This window comes from Orcinus orca, chromosome 12 (assembly GCF_937001465.1).
Source record: "Orcinus orca chromosome 12, mOrcOrc1.1, whole genome shotgun sequence".
NCBI classification, from domain to species: domain Eukaryota; kingdom Metazoa; phylum Chordata; class Mammalia; order Artiodactyla; family Delphinidae; genus Orcinus; species Orcinus orca.
In genome coordinates this window covers 26,301,490-26,327,655 of record NC_064570.1, presented here as the reverse complement: position 1 = coordinate 26,327,655, position 26,166 = coordinate 26,301,490, and the positions used below count along the sequence as shown (strand labels likewise).

The 26,166-nt window shown below is 36.1% G+C and overlaps 1 protein-coding gene across 1 annotated transcript in view; it reads left to right on the top strand.

Annotated features, from left to right (window-relative positions):
• Positions 1-26,166, top strand: part of PEX7 (peroxisomal biogenesis factor 7) — an 86,038-nt gene that overhangs the window by 39,027 nt on the left and 20,845 nt on the right. The window contains exon 9 of the mRNA XM_004263782.3: positions 22,462-22,561. Within this exon, the coding sequence (XP_004263830.1) occupies positions 22,462-22,561 (100 nt within the window). The remainder of the gene's footprint in view (positions 1-22,461; positions 22,562-26,166) is intronic.

Genomic DNA, 26,166 nt, shown 5'->3' with positions numbered 1-26,166 from the left:
TGCTGTATTATTTGGTGCATAGATATTTTCAACATACATTAGTGAACTGAGACTTTTAGCATCAAAGAGACTCTTAGCATCAAAGAGACTCTTTCTTTGACACAGCTAATTGCTTTTTAGTTTTAATTATGCTTTATCTCTTACTAGTATCATTGCCTCTGCTTTCATACTATTCCCATCTTCCAGGTATACCTTTTTCCATACTTTTATTTTTAGTTTTTTTGAACCATGTTGTTTCTGGTATGTCTTTCATACAGAGCATATATTTGGCTTTTGCTTGCAAGCTAAATCAAAAATCTTTTTATTATAATATGCAAGTTTAACCTATTCATATTTCTTGATAAAAATATGTTAGATAGCAAGTCTGTCATATTATTTTATGTTATGATTATTATGTTCTGTTCATTGTGTGGTGTATTTTTTTGTTTTGCTTTGGGGTTTTTTTTTTGATCTTTTATCAAAAAATTTATATTTAGGTAAGTTTTTTTCTTTGTTTCATTGGTTTCCTTTGGTCTTATAAATTTTGTAATGCTTTTATTCCCTTTATTTTGTTTTATTTAAACTTAGAAAAAAACACCCCAAACAGTTCACCCACTTCTCCTTCTCCCCATCTGCTGCCTCTGGCAACCACCAATCTTCTGTTCTATCTGTGAACTTGTTTTCTGTTTTGTTTTGTTTTTGTTTTTTTCCATCCATGTTGTTGCAAATGGCACAATTTCATTCTTTCGTTATGACTGAATAATATTCCATTGTATACATATGCCACAATTTCTTTATCCATTCGTCTGTTGATGGACACTTTGTTTGTTTCCATATTTTGACTGTTGTAAATAGTGCTGCAAGGAACATGGGGATACATATATCTTTTTTTTTTTTTTTTTTTTTTTTGCGGTACGTGGGCCTCTCACTGCTGTGGCATCTCCCGTTGCGGAGCACAGGCTCCGGACGCGCAGGCCTAGTGGCCATGGCTCACGGGCCCAGCCGCTCCGCAGCACGTGGGATCTTCTCGGAGTGGGGCACAAACCCGTGTCTCCCGCATCGGCAGGCAGACTCTCAACCACTGTGCCACCAGGGAAGCCCTTTTTTTTTTTTTTTTTTTTTTGACATATATCTTTTTGTGTTAATGTTTTCTTCAGATAAATACCCAGAAGTGGAATTGTTGGATCATATGGTATTCTATTTTAAGATTTTTGAGGAACTTCTGTACTGTTTTCCATAGTGGCCTCACCAATTTGCATTCCCACCAACAGTGCACAAGGGTTCCCTTTTTCTCCACATCCTTTCCAACACTTACTATTTCTTGTCATTTTTTTTTATCATTTTGATAACAGCCATTGTAGTTTTGATTTGCATTTCCCTAGATTCATGATGTTGAGCAACTTTTCATGTACCTGTTGGCCGTCTCTATGTCTTCTTTGGAAAAATGTCTGTTCTGATCTTCTGTCCATTATTAAAATTGGATAGTTTGGTTTTTTGCTATTGAGTTGTGTGAATTCTTTATATATTTTGGATATTAGCCCTTCATCAGATATATGATTTTTAAATATTTCCTCCCATTCAGTAGGTCACCTTTTCATTTTGTTGATGGTTTCCTTTACTGTGCAGAAGCTTTTCAGTTTGGTGTAGTCCTACCTGTTTCTTTTTACAATACCAGTACCATACTGTTTTAATTACCATAGCTTTGTAATATAGTTTGAAATCAGGGAGCATGATGCCTCCAGTTTTGTTCTTTCTCAAGATTACTTTGGCTATTCAGGGTCTTTTGTGGTTCCATACAAATTTTAGGATTGTTTTATTCTGTGAAAAATGCCATTGGAATGGCCATCAAACTCAATAGTAAAAAAGCTAAAAGTTTTTCCTCTAAAATCAGGAACAAGACAAAGGTGCCCACTCTTGCCACTTTTATTCAACATAATATTGGAAGTCCTAGTCAGAGCTATTAAACAAGAAAAAGAAATAAAAGGCACCCAGATTGGAAAGGAAGAAGTAAAATTGTCATCATTTGCAGATGACATGATATTGTATCTAGAAAACCCTAAAGACTCCATAAAGAATGTTAGAACTAATAAATTCAGTAAAGTTGCAGGATACAAAATCAGTACACAAAAATCTGTTGTACTTCCATATACTAATAATGAACTATCAGAAAGAGAAATTAAGAAAATAACCCCACTTACAATTGCATCAAAAAGAATTAAATACTTAGGAGTAAATTTAATATAGGAGGTGAAGTACCTGTTTATTGAAAACTACAAGAAATTAATGAAAGAATTTAAAGAAGACACAAAGAAATGGAGAGATATTCTGTGCTCCTGGATTGGAAGAATTACTATTGTTAAATTGTCCATACAACCCAAAGCAATATACAGATTTAATGCTATCCTTATCATTAGTCCCTTGTTTTTCAAAACATTTAACCATTTATTATCTGGTTTGTGAGTTTTTAATGGTATTTATTTTAACTCCTACTTGCTGCATGTACAATAACCGATGAACTTATTTTACTGTCCTTTTTTTTTACCCTCCCTTTTGCATCAAATTTTGAGTTGTCTTATTTATATTTTGTTAGAACATACCACATATAACATGTAATACATACCATGTTATATATTATTCTTCCACTCTTGTTTCCAATTTTGTTTTCATCTTAGGTACATAACTAAATATATTAAATGCTCATCATCAATCTTTTTGCTAAAATTTCCTCATCATGTTTTAGTTTGATGAAGTTTATATTCTAGTAAATTCCTCAAGAAGGGCTCATGGGTACAGACTTCTCAGGAGCTCTCGCATATTTAAAATTATTTCTCTGTAGTCTCGATGCTTGAAGGATAACTTAGCTGAACATGAACTCCTTGATTTACATTTCTTTCCTATAGGGACTCCAATTAAACATAAATTGAATCTCTCTTACTTGTCTTCTATATCAGATGCTTTCTCTCTGATACGTTTTTAGTCTCATTTTCATTCCTTGGTTATTTTTCTCCTGTCTTTGATGTCCTTATATTTTTGTGTAAATTTATTCTTTGAGCACCATGTAATTTTGTCTTCATTTCTGATATGAATTTACCTTTTTTCTTCTATTTCTTTCTTGTGTCCAGTTAGCTCTATTTCACTTTTTCCTGTTTTTGTCCACTTCTTTTCTTTGTTTTTGAATTCTTGATTGTAAGGGGAAAGCTCTATACTTCCGACACCAGATGTATGTGGAGTTTTCCCACACCAAGAAATTCTCTAATTCTCAGCAGACACCAATGGTGTGTCCTACAAAGTTAACTCAATTCTATTTCTATCTACCTGGAGATAACATCAGATCCCACAGATTAAGAACTCAGTTCCACTAGACTGCCCTGACTTTAGATGCAAATTGCAAGCCTAGATTGTCACCTGTACTTCTGACTGACTAGCTGTAAATTGGGGTTCCCAAGACCCCCTCCTCAGGTTTTATAATTTGCTAGAATAGCTCACAAAGCTCAGGGAAACGTTCACTATGTGTACTAGTTTATTGTAAAAGATATTATAAAGGATAAAAATGAACAGCCAGATGAAGAGGTACAGAGGGTGAGGTCTGGAAGAGCCCTGAGTGCAGGAGCTTCTGTCTGTATGGAATTGGAGTGCCCCACCCTGCCAGCACATGGGTAAGTTCACCAACCTTGAAGCTCATCAAACCTTGTTCAAGAGTTTTTATAGAGCTTAATTTCCAGCCCTCCCTCTTCTCTGGGAGTTCAGTGGATGGAGCTGAAAATTCCAGCCCTCTAAACACATGAGACTATGTAAGGACTCCATCCTAAGTCACCTCATTAGCATAAACTCAGGTGTGTTCCAAAGGGACTCCTTATGAATAACAGAAGACATTCCTATCATTTAGGAACTTCCAGGGGTTTTAGGAGCTCTGTGCCAGGAACTGTGGATCAAGATCAAATATATTTCTTATTATACTACACTGATCTAGGTCAATTATTTTTCCTTCCTGTCCCCAGATGCTTGTTTAGAGATATTAATTCAGTTTAGAATGTTATATTACAGTTTTTCTTACACTTTGCAATTTATTTTTTTGAGGTGGTCTTTTGTCAGGTGAAATGTTTGAGTTTATGGTATCCATTTTATTTTTATGTTTTTTAAAAAATAGATTAAGACTTTATGTGTTTCTGCATATCCATGTACAGGATTGATGGTTTGGGATTGGTACATTTCCTTCCTTTTAATCCTCTTTTCCCTTTAAACTATTAACTTCCTAAAATAACTCGTTGTGTCCATATACTTTAAAACCTGTACTCTACTCTATGCTAGGCTTTTTTCACTATTTTCACTCATAGGAAGGTGGTGGCTCTAAATCAGTTTTAGACCTTATCCTAGCTCTTCTCGGTTCTATTCAGTTTTTCCTAAATTGCCCTTGCTGCCCAATAAAGCTTGGATCTAGAACATGGGAGAATGCACATTGGGATTCTGGGGGATTTTTTTGTTTTGTTTTGTTTTTTTACATGTAATTACAAGTTTGGATATGTTGAAGCCTGAGTTTTATGTAGTTTTATTTGTTCTTTTTGTTGTTCTGTATTGGTTTTTGTGAGGATACACTAAGAGGTTTGGATGTACATGGCCTCATTGCTTCAAACTACCCAGAATTCCTCTCCCCTTTACTTCTGAGTCAGTATTTGATATGGCAGAAGCTATGTAACTTTGTTAGTGTAGAATAACAATAAATTACAACAATGCCTTGGGAGAAATTACATGCTCTAACTTGGTTTTTTTGACTGATCCAATACAAGCAGGCAGACAAACTGGGAAGTATAATCACACTGTCTTCCAGCTCTCAATTAAAACGGTACCATAACAAGTTTTTTTCTTTAATAGTCTGTATAAAATAGTATGGAGTGATTATAGAATTTTTAGCATGGGAGCCAAAAAATGGCAACCTGGCAGACAGGAAGAAAACTTATCAGTTGTTCACCACCCACCCCAATCTTTTCCAAAGTGCATCTCTGGAGCTAGATCATTGGCTGGAGGTTAGGGCTGTAAATATGGCTTTGAAGACCATTAACTTACTGGTGGTTTGGTCCATAGGAATGCATCAATCAAAGGGCGATAAGTTTAGAGAAAGAAAAGCAAAAAAACAAAAACAAAACAAAACAAAAAAACTATCTTCAGGAGGGAATTAATGTTGGAAGGAAGAAGGGAACAGCCCACCCAAAACAGGAGGAGACCCCAGAACATGCAGTATGTCAGAGAAACTGCCGGCAAGGATATCAACCAGATGTGGATGGCCAGTAATGTGAGATCCTCCAGGTAGGCTGAGCAAGATGAAGAGTGAACTTGGAATCTTCTCTCTTACATAGTGTCACCTGTGGGCTCAAAAGGGATTTCCGAGTATAGAATCTAGTTCTCGGATTTCAAAGTCTTTTCTGGTGTTTAAAGCTGTTTGCAAAAGTCTTGACAACTGAGGTGGGAGCATTAATCTTTTGACATCTTAAATCCATTTCACTGTTCTGTTTCTAATTAAAGGGGAAAACCTAGTGACTACTTATTCTTTCTTTTCAGGATTGTCATTATGATCTTAATTCTACTGACCACTCCCTGTTTTATCTATATACTTAAGTATCCTAAAACACCCAGTTGGGAAATGCCTTACCTTTGTTGATGTAGGTTTAACTCGGGAATATGTTAAAACTGGGCTTTTGAATGCAAACTGCAGTACTCTAAAATCTTGTAGGTACGTAACTATGCTCAGAAATCATTACAGTTTTTGGCTCAGCGTCTTAATATTCCCTCCACTTCTTACTGAAGTATAGTTGATTTATAATATTATATTAGTTTCAGGTGTACAACATAGTGATTCAGTATTTTTATAGATTTTTTTCTCTCCACTTTTAAAAATTAGGCTTTGATTCTTTCCTGAATTCTGAGCAAGACTGGAGATTGGGGGATAGATGTTTAGTGCTTCTGGGGAGAGAGAGATGGCTTAGGTCATGGTTCTGTGACACACTACAAGATCAAAAACATCACAGCTAGATTTGTAAGCATTTGGAAAAATTGAGATTATAATTAGGTAATATGAGATCTTAAACATAGTTGAAAAAGACTTCAAATAGGCAATTTTTCTATATAACTTAGAGTTCAGGTTTCTTACTATGTAAAATGGAATTAGTAATATCCTCATAAGCTTGCAAGGTGATTATAAGAACTGCATAAGAGAACATACTTGAAAATACTGTGCTAATTCTTTATCTCGGTTTCCAACCTTTGCTTCTCTTCTCAGGCCACCCGCCCCCCAACCCTATTCCCTGCACTTTCAGCAAACAACCTTATTTCTCTCTTTAAAAAAATAACTGTAGGATGCAAGCACAGATTATCTATTTTCACTGCAAGCCTGTAAACTTATTTAAATCTCTACCTATCCGTTCCTCCTCTGCTATTCAGAAGTCTTGCACGAGTGCTCTTAACCCCATACACTTCTGTGTCCTTCAGCACTTTGTTCCATTAAATTACCTATTCTCTCTGTTATATCTTCAGTCTCCAACTCTCTACTGACTTTCTCCTCAGCCTGTAACTTCTTCCTTTATCCTGTATTTACCTTTAAGTTTTCTTTCCTTCTTAGCCAAGCTTTTAGTGTCGCCTTAAGCTCCATTCACCAAGGCCATAAAAGCTCTGCAGTCCTAGGGTGCTCTGCTTGGAGGTCTTACCCTATATCATTTGAATCTATAAAATGGATCCACATCGCTGATTAAACATGGCTAATTATCTTGAAAAGCTTTTTAGACTTTGGCTTTTGAAGTCGTTTGGCAGTGAGTGGCTCACTTATGATTGATTATGATTTCTTGGCAATTATTATGCTTACTTAGGAATTTTTGTGAAGTGAAAAACTCTAACTTAAAAATTGTCTTCAAATGGAATGAAATGTTTAATACAAAACTTAGCAGTTAATAATGTTAATTTATATACACTTAATTAAAAATTGATTTTAATTTTCAGCTCTTAGACATTTTTGTGGACCCTTGAAAGCGTATAGTCCTAGGCACTTATGGCTATATGTCCATTTACTCCTAAGCCCACAGCTGGCTTTAGCTACACTTCTTTACTGAAATTGTTCTGGCAAAAGCCATCATTGGCCTCAGTAATACCACATCCAGTCCACTTGTCAGGACCTGTCATACTGGACCTCGCTGCTGTATTTCAAATTGTTGATCACACCTTCCTTCTTGAAACTCCTTATCCCAGGGATTCCATGTTCTTCTTCTTTTTTTTTTTTTTCTCATCCTCCCTGACCCTTCCTTTTTGTACTTCATCATGGAATCTTTCTCTCCCCCTTAAACTTGGCAGACTCTGGCTTAGTACTTTTTTACATGTCCTTTCTAAGTGATAATGCCCACCCCCCTTTTCCAGCTCTGACCTCTGCTGAGAGCTTCAGGCCTGCTTATTCAGCTCTATGCTGGATTCAGGTACCTAGTGTCCAAACAAGCATCTCACTCTGAGCTCTTTATTTCTTCCCTTCCTTCCTTCTGCAAGGCTTGCTTATTTATCTACATTATTTGTCTCAGTTAATGAGAACAGTATCTCTAGTCAAGTCTGAAACTTGTTCTCCTTTTCTCCTACAAAATTGGTAAACATTTTCCCAATATGAAGTGGAGTAAGAAAACTTAAACCAAATTGCTTCACTGGCAGTATATAGAAGCGACATCATTTTACTTCCAGAAATAGGATTTTAATTTTAACATACATTATAGCTACTATTACTGTTCCACCTTAATACTAAATGTAACAGGGGCTACTAATCATATATTCCAATGTAGTATTATCAAAGACTTTCTTATGCAAAGGAAAATGAATAGAGAAAAGAAAACAAAATGATTTGAAAAACTTTAATTTTTGAATGTATGTGTATATGTATGCATATTTGTAACTCTCATCACATGTTGAAAATATGACTTTTAATTGTACTAATGCCTTGTGTGAGTTTAGTCTCTCATTACTTTTGTGTGGTGACCACTCATTAGAAAGGTCAGAAAAGGTGCATTTTGGGTAGATTTTTACACCATGTGATATGAGTTAAATTTATCCTCTGAAGAATTTTAAATCTCAGTGGATTGATGATATTTTTAGTGGCAGAAAAATTATTTTAAAACAAAAATGATTTGAGACATAAGACCAACAGTAACCTGTTTAGTAACCTGATAATTATACAGATATCACTCTAGATTCTGTATGGCTAGTTTTTGTAATGTAAACTCTTCAAATATAAGTTTTCATTTACTTGCTAATTTATATTTTGTTTATTTTTTTAAGCTTTTAAAATAGTTTATATGGTGGGCATTATATCAAAACCGACACTATTATGGATATTTTAGTTTTATAAATTGCAAGTTCCATATTTTTTTACATGGATCTATTATCATATCTAATAGGGAAAATCTTTAAGTCCTTTACCTGTATAGTAGTTCATTATGCTTCATCAAGTAAGTAATAAAGATCTAGAAAGTAATGTATAAAACAGATTTGAAATTATTTTGTATGGTTTAGGTTAAATAAAAATTCCAACCTTTTGGAAAAAATATCAGAACTCTCTTCAGTTGATGGGCAATATATTCTGTAAAAATAGACATTGGTTCTTTCTAAACTTCACTGAAGATAGTACTAAATTTAAAATATTTCAGAGTGGATTATTTCCATTCTTTTATGAATGTTATCATCATAGGTTTTAGCATATTATCTTTCTTCCGATGTACTTTCCATTAGGTTACTGCTTCTTCTGTCAAGCCGTGTTTGCTGTACCAGCCACACCTAAGTATGGTTTGAGTTCTAAATGCTAGTGTTTGGTTTTATACCAAGTAGATCATTTCATAAACACAGGCAGAAATCAACAAACCAGGTATATATGACAGCCAAACAAAATAAAAGCTATAATTATGTTTCTTCATTAGGAAGAACATTTTTTCTCTTCCATGTTGTAGCAAATATTTCTCAGATAAAGATATAGCTTTCATAAATTGCTAAAGCTAAAATGATGAGTTTAGCCTCAAACAGAGCAACACTATTCTGTTTCATGATACCTTTATAAATATTCTAACCTTTAAAACATTTTAAAATCAGTGATCTTTGGTAATAATAAACCAAATAGCAGGGTTTGTTTTAGACTTACAGATTTTTTTTTGGCAAGAAAAATATGAAGTGAATTTTAATTCCAGTGTTTTCAAACTGTACTCATCTACAGCTTGTATGATGTGAAATTCTTTGCCCATACCAGCAATTTTAATGTTTCCAACTCAACTGTTAAGCTCCTTTTTGGATATAAAATGATACAGCTGTACTCTGCTTTAAAATTCAGGCATATTTTACAGAATGGCTGTTATCTGTCAGCCATTGTGGTAGACAGTTTGGAATATCTTTCTGAGGAAATGATGAAAGCAAAGGCTTAAAGAGAAATAGAAGCACACAAAGGAACCCCGAGCATGTCAGTTGTGTTGGCGTAGTGGGAGATATGTAGTCACAAAAATAGATGTGGGGTAGTGAAAGATACATGTTGAAGGGACTAACTGTGGGTTGGCACATTCCCGGGTAACACAGGAGTTAGGGCCACAGACTATGAAGCCAGACTGCCTTTAACTCTCTGTATAAGCTTGAACAAGTTATTTTAAAACTATGTGGCTCAATGTCCTCATCTGTAAAATGGAGATAGCGATAGTACCTACTGCATTAAGATTACTGTGAGGATTAGGTGAGTTAATATACACAAATTCTGGCACATAATAAATGCTATATAAGTGTTTGCTACTATAGTCATTATTATTATCGCCAGAATGGATGGTGACAGAAGAGCATCTCTGTGGGGTTGAGGCCCATTTCAGCTCTAGTCTTCAAGGGTAAGATAATTTTTATTTTACGACAACAAAACAGGCAGCCTCAACCTGGCCTTTTGTTGGCCCCTGCCTCCTTGGAGTTCAGTTTCTTAGTGACAGTGTGAAACTTTTTGTCAACATGTTCTCCAATACATAGCTTTTACATTCATAGTTCTAGCTCTGAGTTCTAAAAATATAAATACAAGGTAAGAGTATTTTATCAATGCTTCTCTTGTGTGTAGACCTGATAATGACACCATTTGAGTTTACTAACAATTTATTATTCAACATAAAACACAGTGAGGGCTGACCAGTGGTGTGCTGATAGATATTTAACAACCAGCTCTTTAGGTGGGTGGGGGGAGCCTGATGTGTGGTGTTTGAGATAGGAGTTCAGTGGTGTCAATACCCCTACCAGGGCAGTATCAAGCTACCTGTGTGGTAGGATGTCAGTAAGCATGGGGTCGGGAAGAGATGTGCGCATCCAGCTCTCACAAGCCAGTATGAGCTGGCTCCAGCGCTCTGCTGGGACTGGCCCTGGATGCTTGCTATCTTAATAATTATTGATTTTTTAAAAACTTCTGTAATTATATGTGCATATATCTACATTTTCATTGAAAAATGTCTAGAAAGGAAAGGTATACACCACATAAACTTTACTTAAGCATTCTCTATCTCCTCTCCTTTCAGGGGCTTTCTGCCCCCTTGGCAGAATGTTTTTTCCCTTCAGTGCATCTTAGATTTCTAGAACTTTCACATTGTCTCCATGGACTTCTAGAAGAACATTCTTACCCATTTATTTATATGGAGGTAAAAGGGCTTAAGGCTTAACGTGTATGTTTTCCTAGTTACACTTACACTTTAAGTTACACCTTCAGTAATTCTTAGTGGGGACATATTTGATTTTGTGGCAATGGTGGAAGACAATACTGGCATTTGGTGGGCAGGGACCAGGCATAAGGTCCTGCAATGGCAATGACAGTCCCTACAGTTAGGAATTGGCTCCCCTTCCTCCAGTGTCAGAAGTGCCCCGATTGGATTGGATTTCAGGCAGTCGGAACCCTGAGTGGGATAGGGCCAAGAGAAGATGAGTTTTTATTATGCTGAAAATCCTTCCACATCAATATCTGTTCTTACATTTAACTTCTTAGTTTTGGTTATCTGGGTCTAACTTATATTTTCACACAACACTGCTGTGGGGCGTGTGCTCATTTTATCCAGAAGACAGTTGACTCAGAGAGAGAGAAAGACTGGCTGATGTCACATAGAGCCAACTTGAACCTAGATCTTCTATTTCCAGTCTTTTTATGTTACTTGATACCTGAAAACATCTTGTAAGCCTAGGGCTCTTATGTTTCTGATCGAAATTGCTGAAAACAAGCAGAATCACTAAAAGACTCAAGTCATGTCTGTAGTTCATTTTTAGATAGCTCAGCAGATAGTATTTTATATACATATGTGTAGAGAGAGAAAGATAAAGCAAATGTGGCAAAATTTTAACAACTGGTAAATCTAGATGAAGGGTATATGGATGTTCAGTATATTATTCTTTGGATTTTTCTGTGGGTTGGTAATTCAAAATAAAAACATTTGAGAGAAAAATAAGCTGTATTTGCTCACGTAAAATAAGATGCTGAAAATGTTTCTTACTATAATACCTTTAAGTTAATTATTAAATGTGATATTTAATTATAATGTTTAATTGTAAAATAAGATAAATAGCTTTATTATGTTGCATAAGTGTGAAAAATGGCCTTTAGGTGGATTGTGGTGAATTTAGAAGCCTAACAAAGCAGCAGACACAGAAATACCTTTTATCTTTGTCACATTTACTCTCGTGGGATTTGCCTTTATACAGTAAGTGTCTTTACTTTGGTGTGCATGACGGGCTTTTTTTGATCCTTATGATTATTAGCACAGAGATTTCCACTAGCAGATACTTCTTTTTCTTCCCCTTCCCCATAAAAAAAGGTCAGCCAAAGTAAACAGATAGTATAGCTGAATATGTACTCTGTCTCACAAACCTTTCGTTTCAACTTTACCTAGTCCCCCTTACTCACAAAAAAAGGTCAGTTAAAGTAAATAGATAAGAAATGTGGCTGACTGTGAGCTCCTGTGCAGGCTTCAAATGATCATTTTACTTCATCTTTTAAGATAGTTGCTTTTAATTCCTCTACATTTGTTCTTCAAACCACAAGAAATTGTGTGGCTAATGGTATGACACTAACTGTTAATATTTGTAGGAACTACGACTGTATTCTTAAAATGATCCAAGAGTTGTTTAATGTTCCATACCTTTCAGACATCTTAGATACAAATGTCTTTGTAACTCTATCACATTTTTTGCTTTGTAGCAAAGGTTCACTAAACTTCATCACTGATATTAAGAAAGCATCTTAATGTAGTTGTCTTTGGTTTCCTTTTTAATAGGGTGAATATTTGCATTCACACCTTTGTTTAATTCTTGCAAGGATGTTTTAGTACCAAATATATTTTATGTTAATAAAGCATGTTGCCTGATTACAGGGTAGGACTTATCTGTTTCCTTGTTTTGTCCCTGGCATCCGGGGCATGGATGCACTAAATAATTGTTTATAAATATAAGTGAATTTAAATTATATGAAAATATATGATATCCTTTGGTCACTCTGATCTTAAACGCCTGCAAAAGATTGTATTTAAATGAGGTTTTCACTTTATGTTTGAAGTAGTAATTAATAAAACCAAATTTAAAACAGAAAGTCCTATTGAGATAAGAAAATGATATTTTTCAAGGAGAGAACTTGCTGTTCTCTTGTATTTAACTCAGTAATGGCTAGATTGCAAAATTTTACTGTTGAACAAAACTTGGAATCTTTTATTGGTATCCTGATTGTTAACTAAAGTTACAGAAAGATGTTTTATTTTTTTCTACAGTCAATTGTAATATGCACTTTACTGTTAAATCTCTTTAAGCTTTATATTCGTAATGCTTAAGATATTTGTAGGTATGAACCAGTAACTCTCAAGTTCATTGATATGTCCCCAAAGATTTTTTCCATTTGACTTGTTTAAATTAGAAAATTCTTAAGGTAATTATTCTCATACTGGAAATATCTTTTGATGAAGTGAAACTTAACTTTGCTAGTTAAATGCCAGGTGAAAAATGAAAATAATTTCCTATAAAATGAAACAATACACATTAATTAGAAAAAATGTGTAAGACTTTGGATTTTAAATACCTTGATTGATAACTGCAGAATGTTTTTCAGAATTATTTAGTACTAACATTTTTCTTTAAGAATCACATCAAATCCATGTCTAATTCAAAACCTAATGCAAGCACATGAAGAAATAGATCTAAAAGGAGTGAGGACGCTGGTCAGAATGGCCGTCATCAAAGAATCTACAAACAGTAAATGCTGGAGAGGGTGTGGAGAAAAGGGAACCCTCTTGCACATTTAGTGGGAATGTAAATTGATATAGCCACTATGTTGAACAGTATGGAGGTTCCTTAAAAAATTGAAAACAGAACTACCATATGACCCAGCAGTCCCACTACTGGGCATATACCCTGAGAAAACCATGATTCAAAAAGAGTCATGTACCACAGTATTCATTGCGGCACTATTTACAATAGCCAGGACATGGAAGCAACCTAAGTGTCCATCGACAGATGAATGGATAAAGAAGCTGTGGCACATATATACAATGGAATATTACTCAGCCATAAAAAGAAATGAATTTGAGTTATTGTAGTGAGGTGGATGGACCTAGAGTCTGTCATACAGAGTGAAGTAAGTCAGAAAGAGAAAAACAAATACCGTATGCTAACACACATATATGGAATCTAAAAAAAAAAATGGTTCTGAAGAACCTAGGGGCAGGACAGGAATAAAGATGCAGTTGTAGAGAATGGACTTGAGGACACGGGGAGGGGGAAGGGTAAGCTGGGACGAAGTGCGAGAGTAGCACCGACATATATACACTACCAAATGTAAAATAGATAGCTAGTGGGAAGCAGCTGCATAGCACAGGGAGATCAGCTCGGTGCTGTGTGACCATTTAGAGGGGTGGGATAGGGAGGGTGGGAGGGAGACGCAAGGGGGAGGGTATATGGGGATATATGTATACATATAGCCGATTCACTTTGTTATACAGCAGAAACTAACACAACATTGTAAAGCAATTATACTCCAATAAAGATGTTTAAAAAAAAAAGGCCACTCTAGGAAACTGTAAAAATAAATAAATAAATAAATAAATAAATAAAGGAGTGAGGAATGTTAAGCCTTAGCTTAATGCAGTAGAAGTCACCGCTTTGAACTCTGAATTGTGCTGATTAGTTCCAACAGAAATTTTATGGATTTTGTCAGTTAATTTGCATTATAATTTTAAAAGTCTGTTGTGCAGTGTCAAAAGGCAACTGAGTGGATTTTGTTGTATATATTTGTACAACATCTAATGTAAGTGTTGCTTTGCCTCATCTTCCATAGTAGGAAGTCAGAAGATAAAATCTGAAAATGAAAATAATCAGTGCATTCTGTGTGCGTATTATTTAGAAAATATGGACTAAAGTATCAGAAGAAACAGCTAAACGAATTGAAAGTGATTGCCTCTGAGGTGAACTGCTCTTTGTCATGAACCTTGTAGAAGTAATGGACTCTAATCTGTGCAATTATGGTTTTTAAGAAAAAAGTTATAGAGCAGGGAACCTCAGTGTTTTCCTCTCTTAGTGACTTGCATGCATAGTCAGTCTCTTTATTTAGATCAGTGGGGTACTACCTGTCCGCTGTTAGTCGTTTACTCTGTCCCCTGAGAACTCAGGGATAAATAATTCACCCTTGAGGGCTGTCCTGAAACCCCAGTGTAGAATGTGGGAATACTAAATGTTCTAAAACTGAATTCTTAGAGATTTGACCTAATAGAATGAACTATATGGAGAATAAAAAACAATTATTAATCTGTTTTCATCTTAAACAAAATTCAGCATCGTCCCTTTTCTTTCTTCACTATTAGATCGTGTGTGTGTGTGTGTGTGCACGCATGTGTGTGTAAAACAGTAACCATCTTGAACTAGCTTCAATAGAAAAGGGGAATATTTCTCAAAATATGGGATCCCTCAGAGTCCAAGGCTAGGAGTGTAGCAGAACCTAAGGAAACTACTGAAACTGCTTTACTCCAAATGCCTGCTTCATCATTCCTCTTTTTTTCCCTTAAGCTTTCATGTCCAATCACTGGAAAAGAAACAGAATTACTTGGTCTGCTCTGTCTCTGTTTTTCTCTGTCCCACCCTTATTCATGTCTGTCTTCTTCGCCTCACCCCCTTCACTGTATCCATCCTCCTCTGAGGAGAGAGTTGTTCAACAAAGGAGATCCTTGTAATCTGTGCAGACATTTCACGGCCTGATAAACCCGAGTGGGTTTATTCACAAATGCTTAGCTGCTGAGGTGAAGACATTAAGTATTTCATGGTTATAGAGCTAATCAATGACCAGAGCACAGGCAGGCGGCTGCTGTGAGTTTAATGTTCTTCAGCACTGAGGTGTGGAGTGAGGTTCCACTTTAGCCTCATCTGATCGTGTTAATCACGTTATCGTCTGTACTTCTGTGAAATGCTCTTCTGCTCCAGGTACTCACATGTTGGCACCAGGTACAGTTGAGATGTACATAGACTATTCTTATCCCTGAGATACTGATAACTACTTCATGAGTAGATAGTGTTCTTACCATTTCTTTTTTAGTTTCTTTTTTAGTCAGATATTTGTTTGGAACTTTACTGCGAAATTATTTCATGGTTCTTCAATTTGTACCAGTAAGCAGTAAACAAACCCAGTGTGAGTTTTTCTTTTTTCCTTTATCTCCTCTTGTTGAGGTGTGGCATTCTTCAGAAAGTCATCTGCATCCCTATGGATCGCAGCCATAAATACTTTCAGAACGAGCCTTCCTTTAATGGTTTTCTTTAATTTGTCAAAGTACTCTAGGCCTTGTGGCGTATGGTTCCTGGGCTTAATGTTTATTGTGATGAAGTAGAGTCAGCCCATCTAAAATACTGATCTAATTAAAATATTAATTGAAATATTATTATTAATTCATTTAGATAAAGAAGCTTAAGTCTAGAATTTTATCATATTTAACCCTGAAAGTTTGTAAATATGGTATGGTTTCCGGATATCTGTAATTCAGTGTTCTAAAAGTCATCTGTGAAAATTGTTAAGTAATTCTTCAAAAGTAATCATATATTCTTCATTTAGCAGGCAATTAATATTTTTCTGTTTTAAACTTTATTTTTGTTATTACCAGTTCCAAAAACAAAAAAACCCACAAATAACTCTCCAGTCTAATCATTTAAATGAGCATTAGCACTCAATAAGCATTTTTGAATTAATTAATGAAAGTTTACCTCTTTAAAAAATTGTTTCGATAGTCTACAATTTCTATTTTTTTAATCCCCTCCAAAAGTGATACAGATGATAAAATAATAAGGCCATGATTTCATGTGTTCTACTCAGGGGCTTGTGACTTCAAAAGGATGGGAATCTCTGAGGTTACAAAAAGAGCTGATCAGTTGAGTGATACCCAGGTTAGGAAGCGACAGCAAGGTAGATGAGAGGATGCAGTAAGTGCACATACAAAAATATTAGAAGAGAGAAAGGAAAATTCCTATGCTTCTTGCCATGGGAAATGCAGATTTATTCTAATTCATGAATTCCTTGGGGTATTGGTTTTGAATGTAAATTGGCAGGCTAATGGAGTCTTGGTGTGAGCTTTGGTTTATGGAATTTTCTATGGAGTTTGAGGAGTTTGGGGGAAGCCTGACTTGGTCCAGTTCATTTGAATTTTCAGGATGTTAATCAAAACCACCTGAAGAGTCCCAGATCCTTCCCAGCTATATTCCAGATTCCCTGGCATGGCCCAGGCCTAGAGAAAAAGGGAATGGGAGCATCTTTCAGTAGAATGTACTGGACTTGAAGCCACTAGTGTCTCGTGCCTTGGGGCTGCCGTTAATTAGCTATGTCACCATGAATTGCTTAATTTCTTTGACCATATTCTCCTCATCTCTGAAGTGAGAATAATTATACCCTGTATATCTACCTTGAAAAGTTTTTGTGCTGATCAAAAGCAGTACAAGAGAATGAGAAAGCACTGTGTAACTGTGTCAGTCTTTGTTGCTGAGGATGGATTGGGTAAAGTGAAGGAGTCAGTTTTGGATCATCTTTGTTCTTTATTATTGGTAAGCTGGAACTAACAGCTGTTAATACACTAACAGGTTATTAATAAATTCTTCCCGGTAATTTGGTACCACCAGTGATCAGTGATTCTCAAAGTGTGGGCTTAAGACCAGCAATATCAGCTTCACCTGGGAACTTGTTTCGGAAGCAAATTCTCAAGCCACACTCCAGAACTTCTGAATCTGGTTTTAACAAGCCCTCCAGGTGACTCTAATGCAAACTTAAGTTTGAGAGCCACTGGTCTAGATCAGTGATTCCCAGTTAATGGGTAATGTGCCCCACGGAGGTCAGACTCTCAACCTGGGCTGCACATTACAATCACCTGGAGAATGTTTGCACCTCCCAAAGTACCCCAGGCCAATTAAATCAGGATTTCTAGGAATAGTGCTCACAGGTCAGTATTTTTTTAAAGTTTCTCGGTTGATTCCAGTATAGTCAAGGTTGAGAACCACTGCCCTATTGGCCTCACCTTCTGCCTGAAATCACTACTGTTTCTCATGGGAATTTATCAGATCTGTATCTTGAAATAATTTAAGTTTGAGAAGTACTGCTTTGGATGGTGATTCCCAAACCTAGCTGGTTGAGCATCAACATTTCCTGTGAAAAGCTTTCTGGATTCCTTTCAGACCCAGTCAACTGGAATTTTCAGGAAAAAATTCCTCAGCAAGGCTGGGGAATGTGTATTTTCTGAATGTCTGGTATAAGGAGTTTTTGGTCCATCATTTGGGAACCACATCAAAAGGTGATTTAAAAGTTACCTTATTTGTGAGGTTGGCCTTAGTTATCTATCTTGTCCTTAATATCCTCACTTAATTTTTTTATTCATCCTTTCATGAAATATTCTTTGGGTGTCCATGTGTCAGACAGATACTTTTATACATGTAAGAGATACAAATAGGGTACTGTCCTTGAATTCAAGGAGCTTGGTGCCCATTAGAGGAAAATAGATCTATAAATAAATAAATGCATGGAAGCATTGTAAGTATTATGATAGAAGACAGAAACATGGGAATCATTCTTGATTTCTTCTGTCCTGTTAATTCTTCTGCCTAAATTTATCTCCAATCCAGGAACCTTTCTTAATCTTCACTGTTACCGCCTTAAATCCAAGCTGCTTTCTCTGCTTTCCACCTGGCTAACTCCTCAACCTTCAGATTTCAGCTCAGTGTCACTTCCTTGGGAGTTCATTCTTACATCCCTCTGCATTGTCTTTTGGGGCATTTGTCAATTGCAATTACATTTGTGTTTTTGTGATTAAAAAAAAAAGTGTCAGTCTACCCCACTGGACTGTGAGCTGTGGAAGGGCTGAGGCCATGTCTCTCTTGCTTCTGGTGCTTATACCTCACACATTCTAGGGCTTATAAATTGTTGAATGAATAAGTAATTAAATAATGAGAAAAGAAGTTGTTACATTTTTGCTCATCACTCTAGAGAGTGCTGGACCCAAATAGTGCAAACAGAGGGAATTACAATGGTGCAATTTGCTTAAAATTTCAAAAGCACTAGATGACTATGAGTTACTAATAAAGGACCTAAAATGCCTTCTGGTCCCTAAAAAATTAAATTATGAGCAGTGTGAAAACAAAAACCTCACAACTACTATCTGATTACTAATTAATAACTAACTTAAATTAATGTACATGCAAGGCATTGAAAAGTTGCCAAAACATTTCCCCATCTTTTTCTTGTAGTTAGGAAAGACTCACAGAGTTAATAACTAACTCAAGTTGAAAACAGGAAAGAAAAAGGAAGAACTTTGAAAAATATTTTAAGCCCTCTGTTGAATTCACCTGTAGGCTTAATTTCAAAAGCATTGGTATAGAGATTTCAAATTACATTTTAATCAAGTAAAAAGTAATTTCAGCTTAATTTTTGAAATAATTTTGGTGTTTTATTTGACGCAGTGCTACATGCTTGCTTTGTTCAAGAATTGTGCATTCAGAAGGCAAAAAGGAACTCAACCAAGACATTGTACTGTGATGAATTTTTCTCTTTCCATCTCCAATTTAAATGAAAAATGTCCCTACAGTTCTGTAATATTTTTAATCATTGGAGGCCTGTCCAGTATATTTACTTCCCATGAGAGAGCTTAAATAGTCAGTGATTTCATCAGCAAAGAGACAAAAAGGCACCAAGCAGTATATGTGCTGGACCAAAACAAACATTTCACTTAAAAGTAATGTGCCTTATTTGACCACTTAATGATATATGTAGCCTGACTTCTCCCATATTAAAAGGAGCCCATTTTACTTGTGTGATAGGTGCATGAAGGCTCTCGGATATATAGAACTTTTGGGGCCCTGGAGTCCAGGGGAAGATTGCACGGAGAGACCTTGCCCACCCCCTTAATTGCAGTCGTGAGAAAACCTGGAGAAAAGCTCGCCTCCTCCTTACAGTTCACCCCTTCCTGTTGGCACTTGAACGGAGATAGATAAAAAAATTCTGGCAGTGTACATGTCAAACTGTTAACAGTGGTTGCCCTTGGAGGGTGGGAACGAGGAAGGAAAGACATACATTTCTTTTGTTATTTATTGAAAAGGCCATTTATGATGAAAAAACAAGTTATAGTTTATAGTCATAGTGCTCAGCTTTTGGTTTTCTCAGCATATTTAGCTTATGCAATTTACTGTATTCAACTTGATATTTTTTGATAAGACATTTTAATTTACTGAAAATTATTCATATTAATATTGCTTTTTCTGGTTTTCCTGGCTCCTCCCTTTGAGGTTAAGAAAATTGAAGCTCAGGTTCTACCTATTTCACACACCCTCTAAGGCAAAAGCTGGTTTCCAGTTCCACGTCCTCCTCTGGGTTTCAGTGTTTCCATAGTTTTTACCTGAGTGTTCCTCACTGATGCTTTTGTGAAGTTTTTGTGGTGTTTGTTTTTCTGTATTATGTAGGATTTTGGTTTTTTTCAGTAAGAGTGTTGGTCTAGGCACCTAGTCAGCTATTCTGCTGGGAATGAACCTCCCATCATTTTTGCAGCATAATGTACACTTCGTATATTACATAGTTTCTATCAGAGCTATGAAATGGTATCATAACCAATGGCACTTTTATGGCATTCACTAGACTAGCCCTCCCTTCACCAAATACTAACCTTAGAGTTTTAGCATGCGTTTGGTTTGATGAGTTTTTTTTGCAAAATGCAGATAAATACTTGATAGTTTTTCCTATGTTAAAATTAGGGTGGTATGAATCTGTGGTGTGGAACTGGGTGGGGCTGTGACTGCCCATCAAGTTATGTATTAGCACAAATTCAAATTGACTTTTTGAGTAGAATTTCAGCCCTCCTGCATGTGTGACTTTCCCTATCACACTTATTCAAGCTAAAGTTGGATGGTTTCACACATGTGTCCTTATTAGGTAACCTAATTTTCATAAGGCCCACCTCTCCTGTCCTCAGTGTAGCCTTATCCTTTAACTGGCTTAAAATACCAATAAAAACTGTTTTCTAGGAACTTGTCAGGAGGGTATAAATGAATCCTTGTTGCTTTTTATTATCCCTAAAAAATTCTAAAAGAAACCAATCTTTATGGTTTGTCTAAAGAGTAACCCATTCTACTGAAATAAAATCTAAATCCCAAATGAAGTCAGAGAGCTGATACCTGGATTAAATTGACTTTCCCATAGAAGGGACTGCTAAACTACCCTTTGGGGTGATGCCATTGACTCATGAGTAACAGCCCGTGAAACAACATCTCTGTGTTTTCCTTAAGAGATGTTGAGGATGCTCTTCATTACCTAAGCATAGGGTTTCTTCTCTGTGAACTCCCAAGGATGAATTCCCTTCTGAGATTTCCAAGAGCAATTTGGATGTAGACACTATGAATTCAGGGCCTGATCGTGTCTCCCTTTCTTCTTTGGCTGATGGAAAGCTTAGCGTCTCAAGGTCCTCCCTGTCAAGTATATACAACTTCGTGAATATATTTTTGTTTACCAGTCTCATTGCAGGTTTGAATTTACTTTACTATCCTTACTTTTCATTTAAATTATATATTTTTGCCATATTAAATGCATATTTTAAAACCATTTTGAATATTTTTTGGAACAAAGTGGGTATATACAAAATCATTTGATTATTGTTTCAAATAATGCAAATCAGTGAATAACCATGTTTCAGGAATGAAATTACACAATTACATATTTACTTTTGGTTATTCAAAATCTGGAACATTAGATTTCAGTACAATTTCTGTCTCTAGACCCAAAGGAACAAATATGCATAGACAGTGGAGACCACTATTATGATTTCTGAGAGAGACTGCAGCCTGTTCCCTCATTTGTTTGGACAGGAAAATTTTCAAAAGTAAAATCACTCTCTTTAAATATTGTGTAGATTTCAGTAATCTGATAAATGAGCTATTTATTCATTGTCTCTCTGGTACCCAACAGTGGATTATCCATAGCAACAATCCTTTTCAAACTTAATGAGACCGACTCTGTATTTATTAGGGAAATAATACCACCAGGTTAAACAAACTGACTGTTGGTTCTGTGTATTTACTCTCTTTCAAAGAGATCTGCTAAACCTTCAGTGTGTTCCATGTCGTAGATCATTAGGGAAGCTGAATTGGATATGACTCTATGATTCTGAATATGCCATTTTTGTGGTGTGTTTAGAGTCAAATAATAAAGATGATGAGCAAATAAAGCTTTAGACATAAAGTACTATTTTGTGCATTGAAAATAGGGCCAAATTCTTCTCCATACAGTAGAAATCAGAGATATATTATGATAACTATTACCACTCCCAGTCTATAGAGGATAAATAGAATACTTAATACTGGCCCAGGAAAACATATTTCAGTTTTTCTTTATGCTAGAAATTACATTGACGTGGACTCTATAAGAAAGGTCGTGCCTCAGAAAAAAGGTAGTTTCAGAATTGCAGAGATTTTCGTAAGAGAACAGATTCTTTTTAAAGACTTTGAATTGCTGTTGAAATGTAAATTAAACCTGCAATCTTTTCATGTCAGTTGTTGAGAAATGAAGTAGTATTTAAAAACACAAAATGTTAGAGTTCATGTAATCCAATATCCTTATTTTATAGCCATGAATGCTTTTAGAAATTGCTAAAAAACTCTAGTGTCTCTCATCTCAAATGTCCTTGTACTATATAAAAAAACAAACTAAATGTGTTAAGCTTCCATCCTACAGAGTATGCTAATGGGAATATAATAAACTTTTGCAAGGGTAGATTGAGTAATAATTCCATTTGGTTTTTGTCTTTTTATATACAGTAGAAAAGAGCACATTTTTTTCCTTATTAGATTTTTAAATGTACATTAGTAGTGGGGCTCTGCATTTATGTATTGATTGAACCTGTTTTGATGAAATCTGCTATGTTAAATATCTATTTTTTCTTAGATGAAATTTTTTGTAGTTTTAATATTTAAATTATTTCTTTTTCTTTATGTTCACAGATTCTGGAACTTTTCAAAACCTGACCCTCTTCTTGAAACAGTGGAACATCATACAGAATTTACTTGTGGTTTAGATTTAAGTCTTCAGAGTCCTACTCAGGTAATGGATCAATCTCTGCATGTTTTTTCTACCCATACAGTTTACAAATAGCTCTACGTGTGGCATGTGTTGCTTTTATGAACAAGAGTCTTGCCTTTAGGGCAGGGCAAAGTACATTTACTTAGTAAACCTGATCTTTTTTGCTGTATAAACTTGAGCATTTGAAATACTAGGGAAGAAGAGGTATCCAGAAACTTGGCATACCTCTCTCCTTTTGAGAGATTGACTTGTCTGAGAGGAAAAGGAAACTTCCCCAAAAGTATTGTGCTTAACATTGTAGACCTCTTCCAATGGGTAACAAGAGAAGAATGGAATGAGGAAGGATTGTCCCCAGAGGTTGGTGGGAGTCAAGAGTGTGTGGTCCTGGATTCAGCTGTCCTGCTAAGCATTTGAGATGATGGGCAGGTCATTTCCCTGTCAGGACTGTCACCCTCATCTCCACACCCCACGTTGGAAGAGAAGCTTTACGTGAAGAACAAAGTAGAGGAGAGTGGCAACTGTTTTAATTACTAAAGTTCATATTTCCGCCCTTTTTTTCTCTTGAGAACTTCAGAGTCAATATTTTAGATTTTAAATATTCTTCAAGTTTTTTAAAAAAGCAGTTTCAGTTTTGAAAATTGTAAACTCAGGTCAGAAACACTGGACTATGTTGAGTGATAAGATGCTTTATAATACAGACTATGTGAAAACAACATATCAATGGAACAAAGTAATACGTGAAAATTCTACAATATGACTAAGAAGTTACGCATTTATGATAAATTTTAGAAGTTAGACAAAAAGCAAATTACATTTCTCAATACTGTATTCTTAAGTTTAAGTGAATACATGGGTTTCTTTTTTTTTTTTTAATTTATTTTTGCTGTGTTGGGTCTTCGTTTCTGTGTGTGGGCTTTCTCTAGTTGTGGCAAGTGGGGGCCACTCCTCATCGCGGTGCGCGGCCCTCTCACTATCGCGACCTCTCTTGTTGCGGAGCACAGGCTCCAGACGCGCAGGCTCAGTAATTGTGGCTCATGGGGCTAGTTGCTCCGCGGCATGTGGGATCTTCCCAGACCAGGGCTCGAACCCGTGTCCCCTGCATTGGCAGGCAGATTCTCAACCACTGCGCCACCAGGGAAGCCCGTGGGTTTCTTTTTATTTTAGGAGTTCAAGACAATTCTGAGTTTAAAATGTTTTCATTAGACATTAGAATATTCTCATTAACATTAGAATAATTGTTTGAAAATGACTTAACAGCATCTAAGAAGAGAACAAATTGAAATAGTGAGGGGTGAAATGGCATTATCTTTAATGTGTATACAATGTGCTTTAAATGTACTAGTTCTTTTTCTGAGAAAAACATTTATTATAGATGATTTTTTAATAAAATAATTATACCTGTTTGCTAGCCCAGTTTAAAAAAGTTGTAACGTACCTATTGAAATATGGCAATACCCAAAAAATGACCCTAAATAGATATCTTCCTTCTCGTATATTTCTATTAACCCATCTCTATGATCCCCAGACTGTGGCCTGAGGCAACACATGTGCCTCTGTGACACATGGCAGTTCCTCACCCAGGTCTTGGAGACAGCCAAATGTCGAATTAGTGTTTTCACTTTCTTCAGATAAGTACGTCGAAGTGTAATTACTGGATCATATAGTAGTTCTATTTTTAATTTTCTGAGGAATCTCCAATATTTTTTTCCATAGTGGCTACACCAATTTGCATTCCCACCAACAGTGTATAAAGGTTCCCTTTTCTCCACATCCTCACTAACGCTTATAATTATTATTTGGCTGCATTGGGTCTTCGTTGCTGTGGCCGGGCTTTCTCCAGTTGTGGTGAATGGGGGCTGCACTTTGTTGCGGTGCATGGGCTTCTCTTTGCAGTGGCTTCTCTTGTTGCAGAGCACGGCTCTAGGCGCACAGGCTTCAGTATTGCGGCACGCAGACCCTAGAGCATGCAGGCTTCAGTAGTTGTGCCACATGGGCTCAGTAGTCATGACCCGTGGGCTCTAGAGTACAAGCTCAATAGTTGTGGCGCACGGGCTTAGTTGCTCCGTGGCATGTGGAATCTTCCCTGACCAGAGATCGAACCCGAGTACCCTGCATTGGCAGGCGGATTCTTAACCACTGTACCACCAGGGAAGTCCTAGAGTTAATTTTTGTGTATGGTGTAAGATAGTGGTCCAGTTGCATTCTTTTGCACGTGGCTGTCCAGTAATTTGTGTTTTTAAAGATCATTCTGGCTGTTGTGGAAAAATAGACCATAGGTATGATTGGAAGCGGGGAGGTCATATTGGAGTATCTTGGAGTAATCAGGGAAAAGACAATGGTGACTTAAAATCTAAGAGATGTAGAGATGGAAAGATTCAGAATAAATTGCTGGATGTTTCGTGTGGTTCAACTTAATAGTTTGGAGATAGTGATTGTAGGATTTGCTGCTGGATTGGAAATAGGCTATGAGCAAAACAGAAGAACCAATTTGGATTTGGATCTGGAAAACAAGGTGAGATAGGGGAAGAGGAAGGAACTTCAAATAGGAACGATCAAGAGTTGTGTTTCAGATGTCTTCTGTTAGACATTCAAATGGAGATAGGCAGTTTGATAGAGGCTGTCCACCTCAGGGAAGAGTTTAGGGCTAGAGACACAAATATGGGAATTTTTAGCATATAAATGGCTTCAAAAGTTTGGGGGCAGAGTGAAATTATCTGGAGAGAATATGTGGAAGAAGAGGCTCAGAAAAAACTAGAAGCCTGAAAGAAGAGAATTCCAGCAAAGGGGATTGAGAAGGAATGACTAGTGAGGTAGAAGAAAAACTATAAAAGTATGGTATCTTTGAAGTTCAAAGAAAATAGTAGTTCAAGGAGGAGAAAATCACACATGCTGCTGGTGGGAATATAAAATGTTGCCATCACTTTGGAAAAGTTTGACAGTTTCTTAAAAAGTTAAATGTAAATTTACCATACACCTCAGCAATTACACTCTTAGATATATACTCAAAAGAAATGAAAATATATGTCCACATAAAGACTTGTATGTGAATGTTCGTAGCCAGAAAGTAGAAGTAATCCAAATGTCCATCAACTTGGTGAATGAATAAACGAAATGTGGTATACCAATGCTACAACATGGATGAATCTCCAAAGTATTATGCTAAGTGAAAGAAGCCAGATACAAAAGACTACATATTGTATAATTTTGTTTATATAAAATGTCCAGAAAATGCAAATCTATAAAGATAGAAAGGAGATTAGTGGTTACTTGGGGAAGGAGCTAAGAATGGGAATTATCTGCAGATGAACACAAAGGGTCTTTAGGGAGTGATGGAAATGTTCTAAAACTGGATTGTGGTAATAGTTATACAGCTATGTAATGATACTAAAAATCATTGAATTGTACACTTAAAATGGGTGAATTTTATGGTATTTAATTTATATTGGGTTGGCCAAAAAGTTCATTTGGGTTTTTCCATAAGATGTTTCTGAAATACCTGAATGAACTTTTTGGCCAGCCCAATACCTTGGTGAAGCTGTTTAAAAAAAGAGAGATAGAATGGAAGAAGTTCTGATTTTTCCTAAGATGTGAAAAGATGAAAATCTTTTCACTGTAAAAATAAGAAA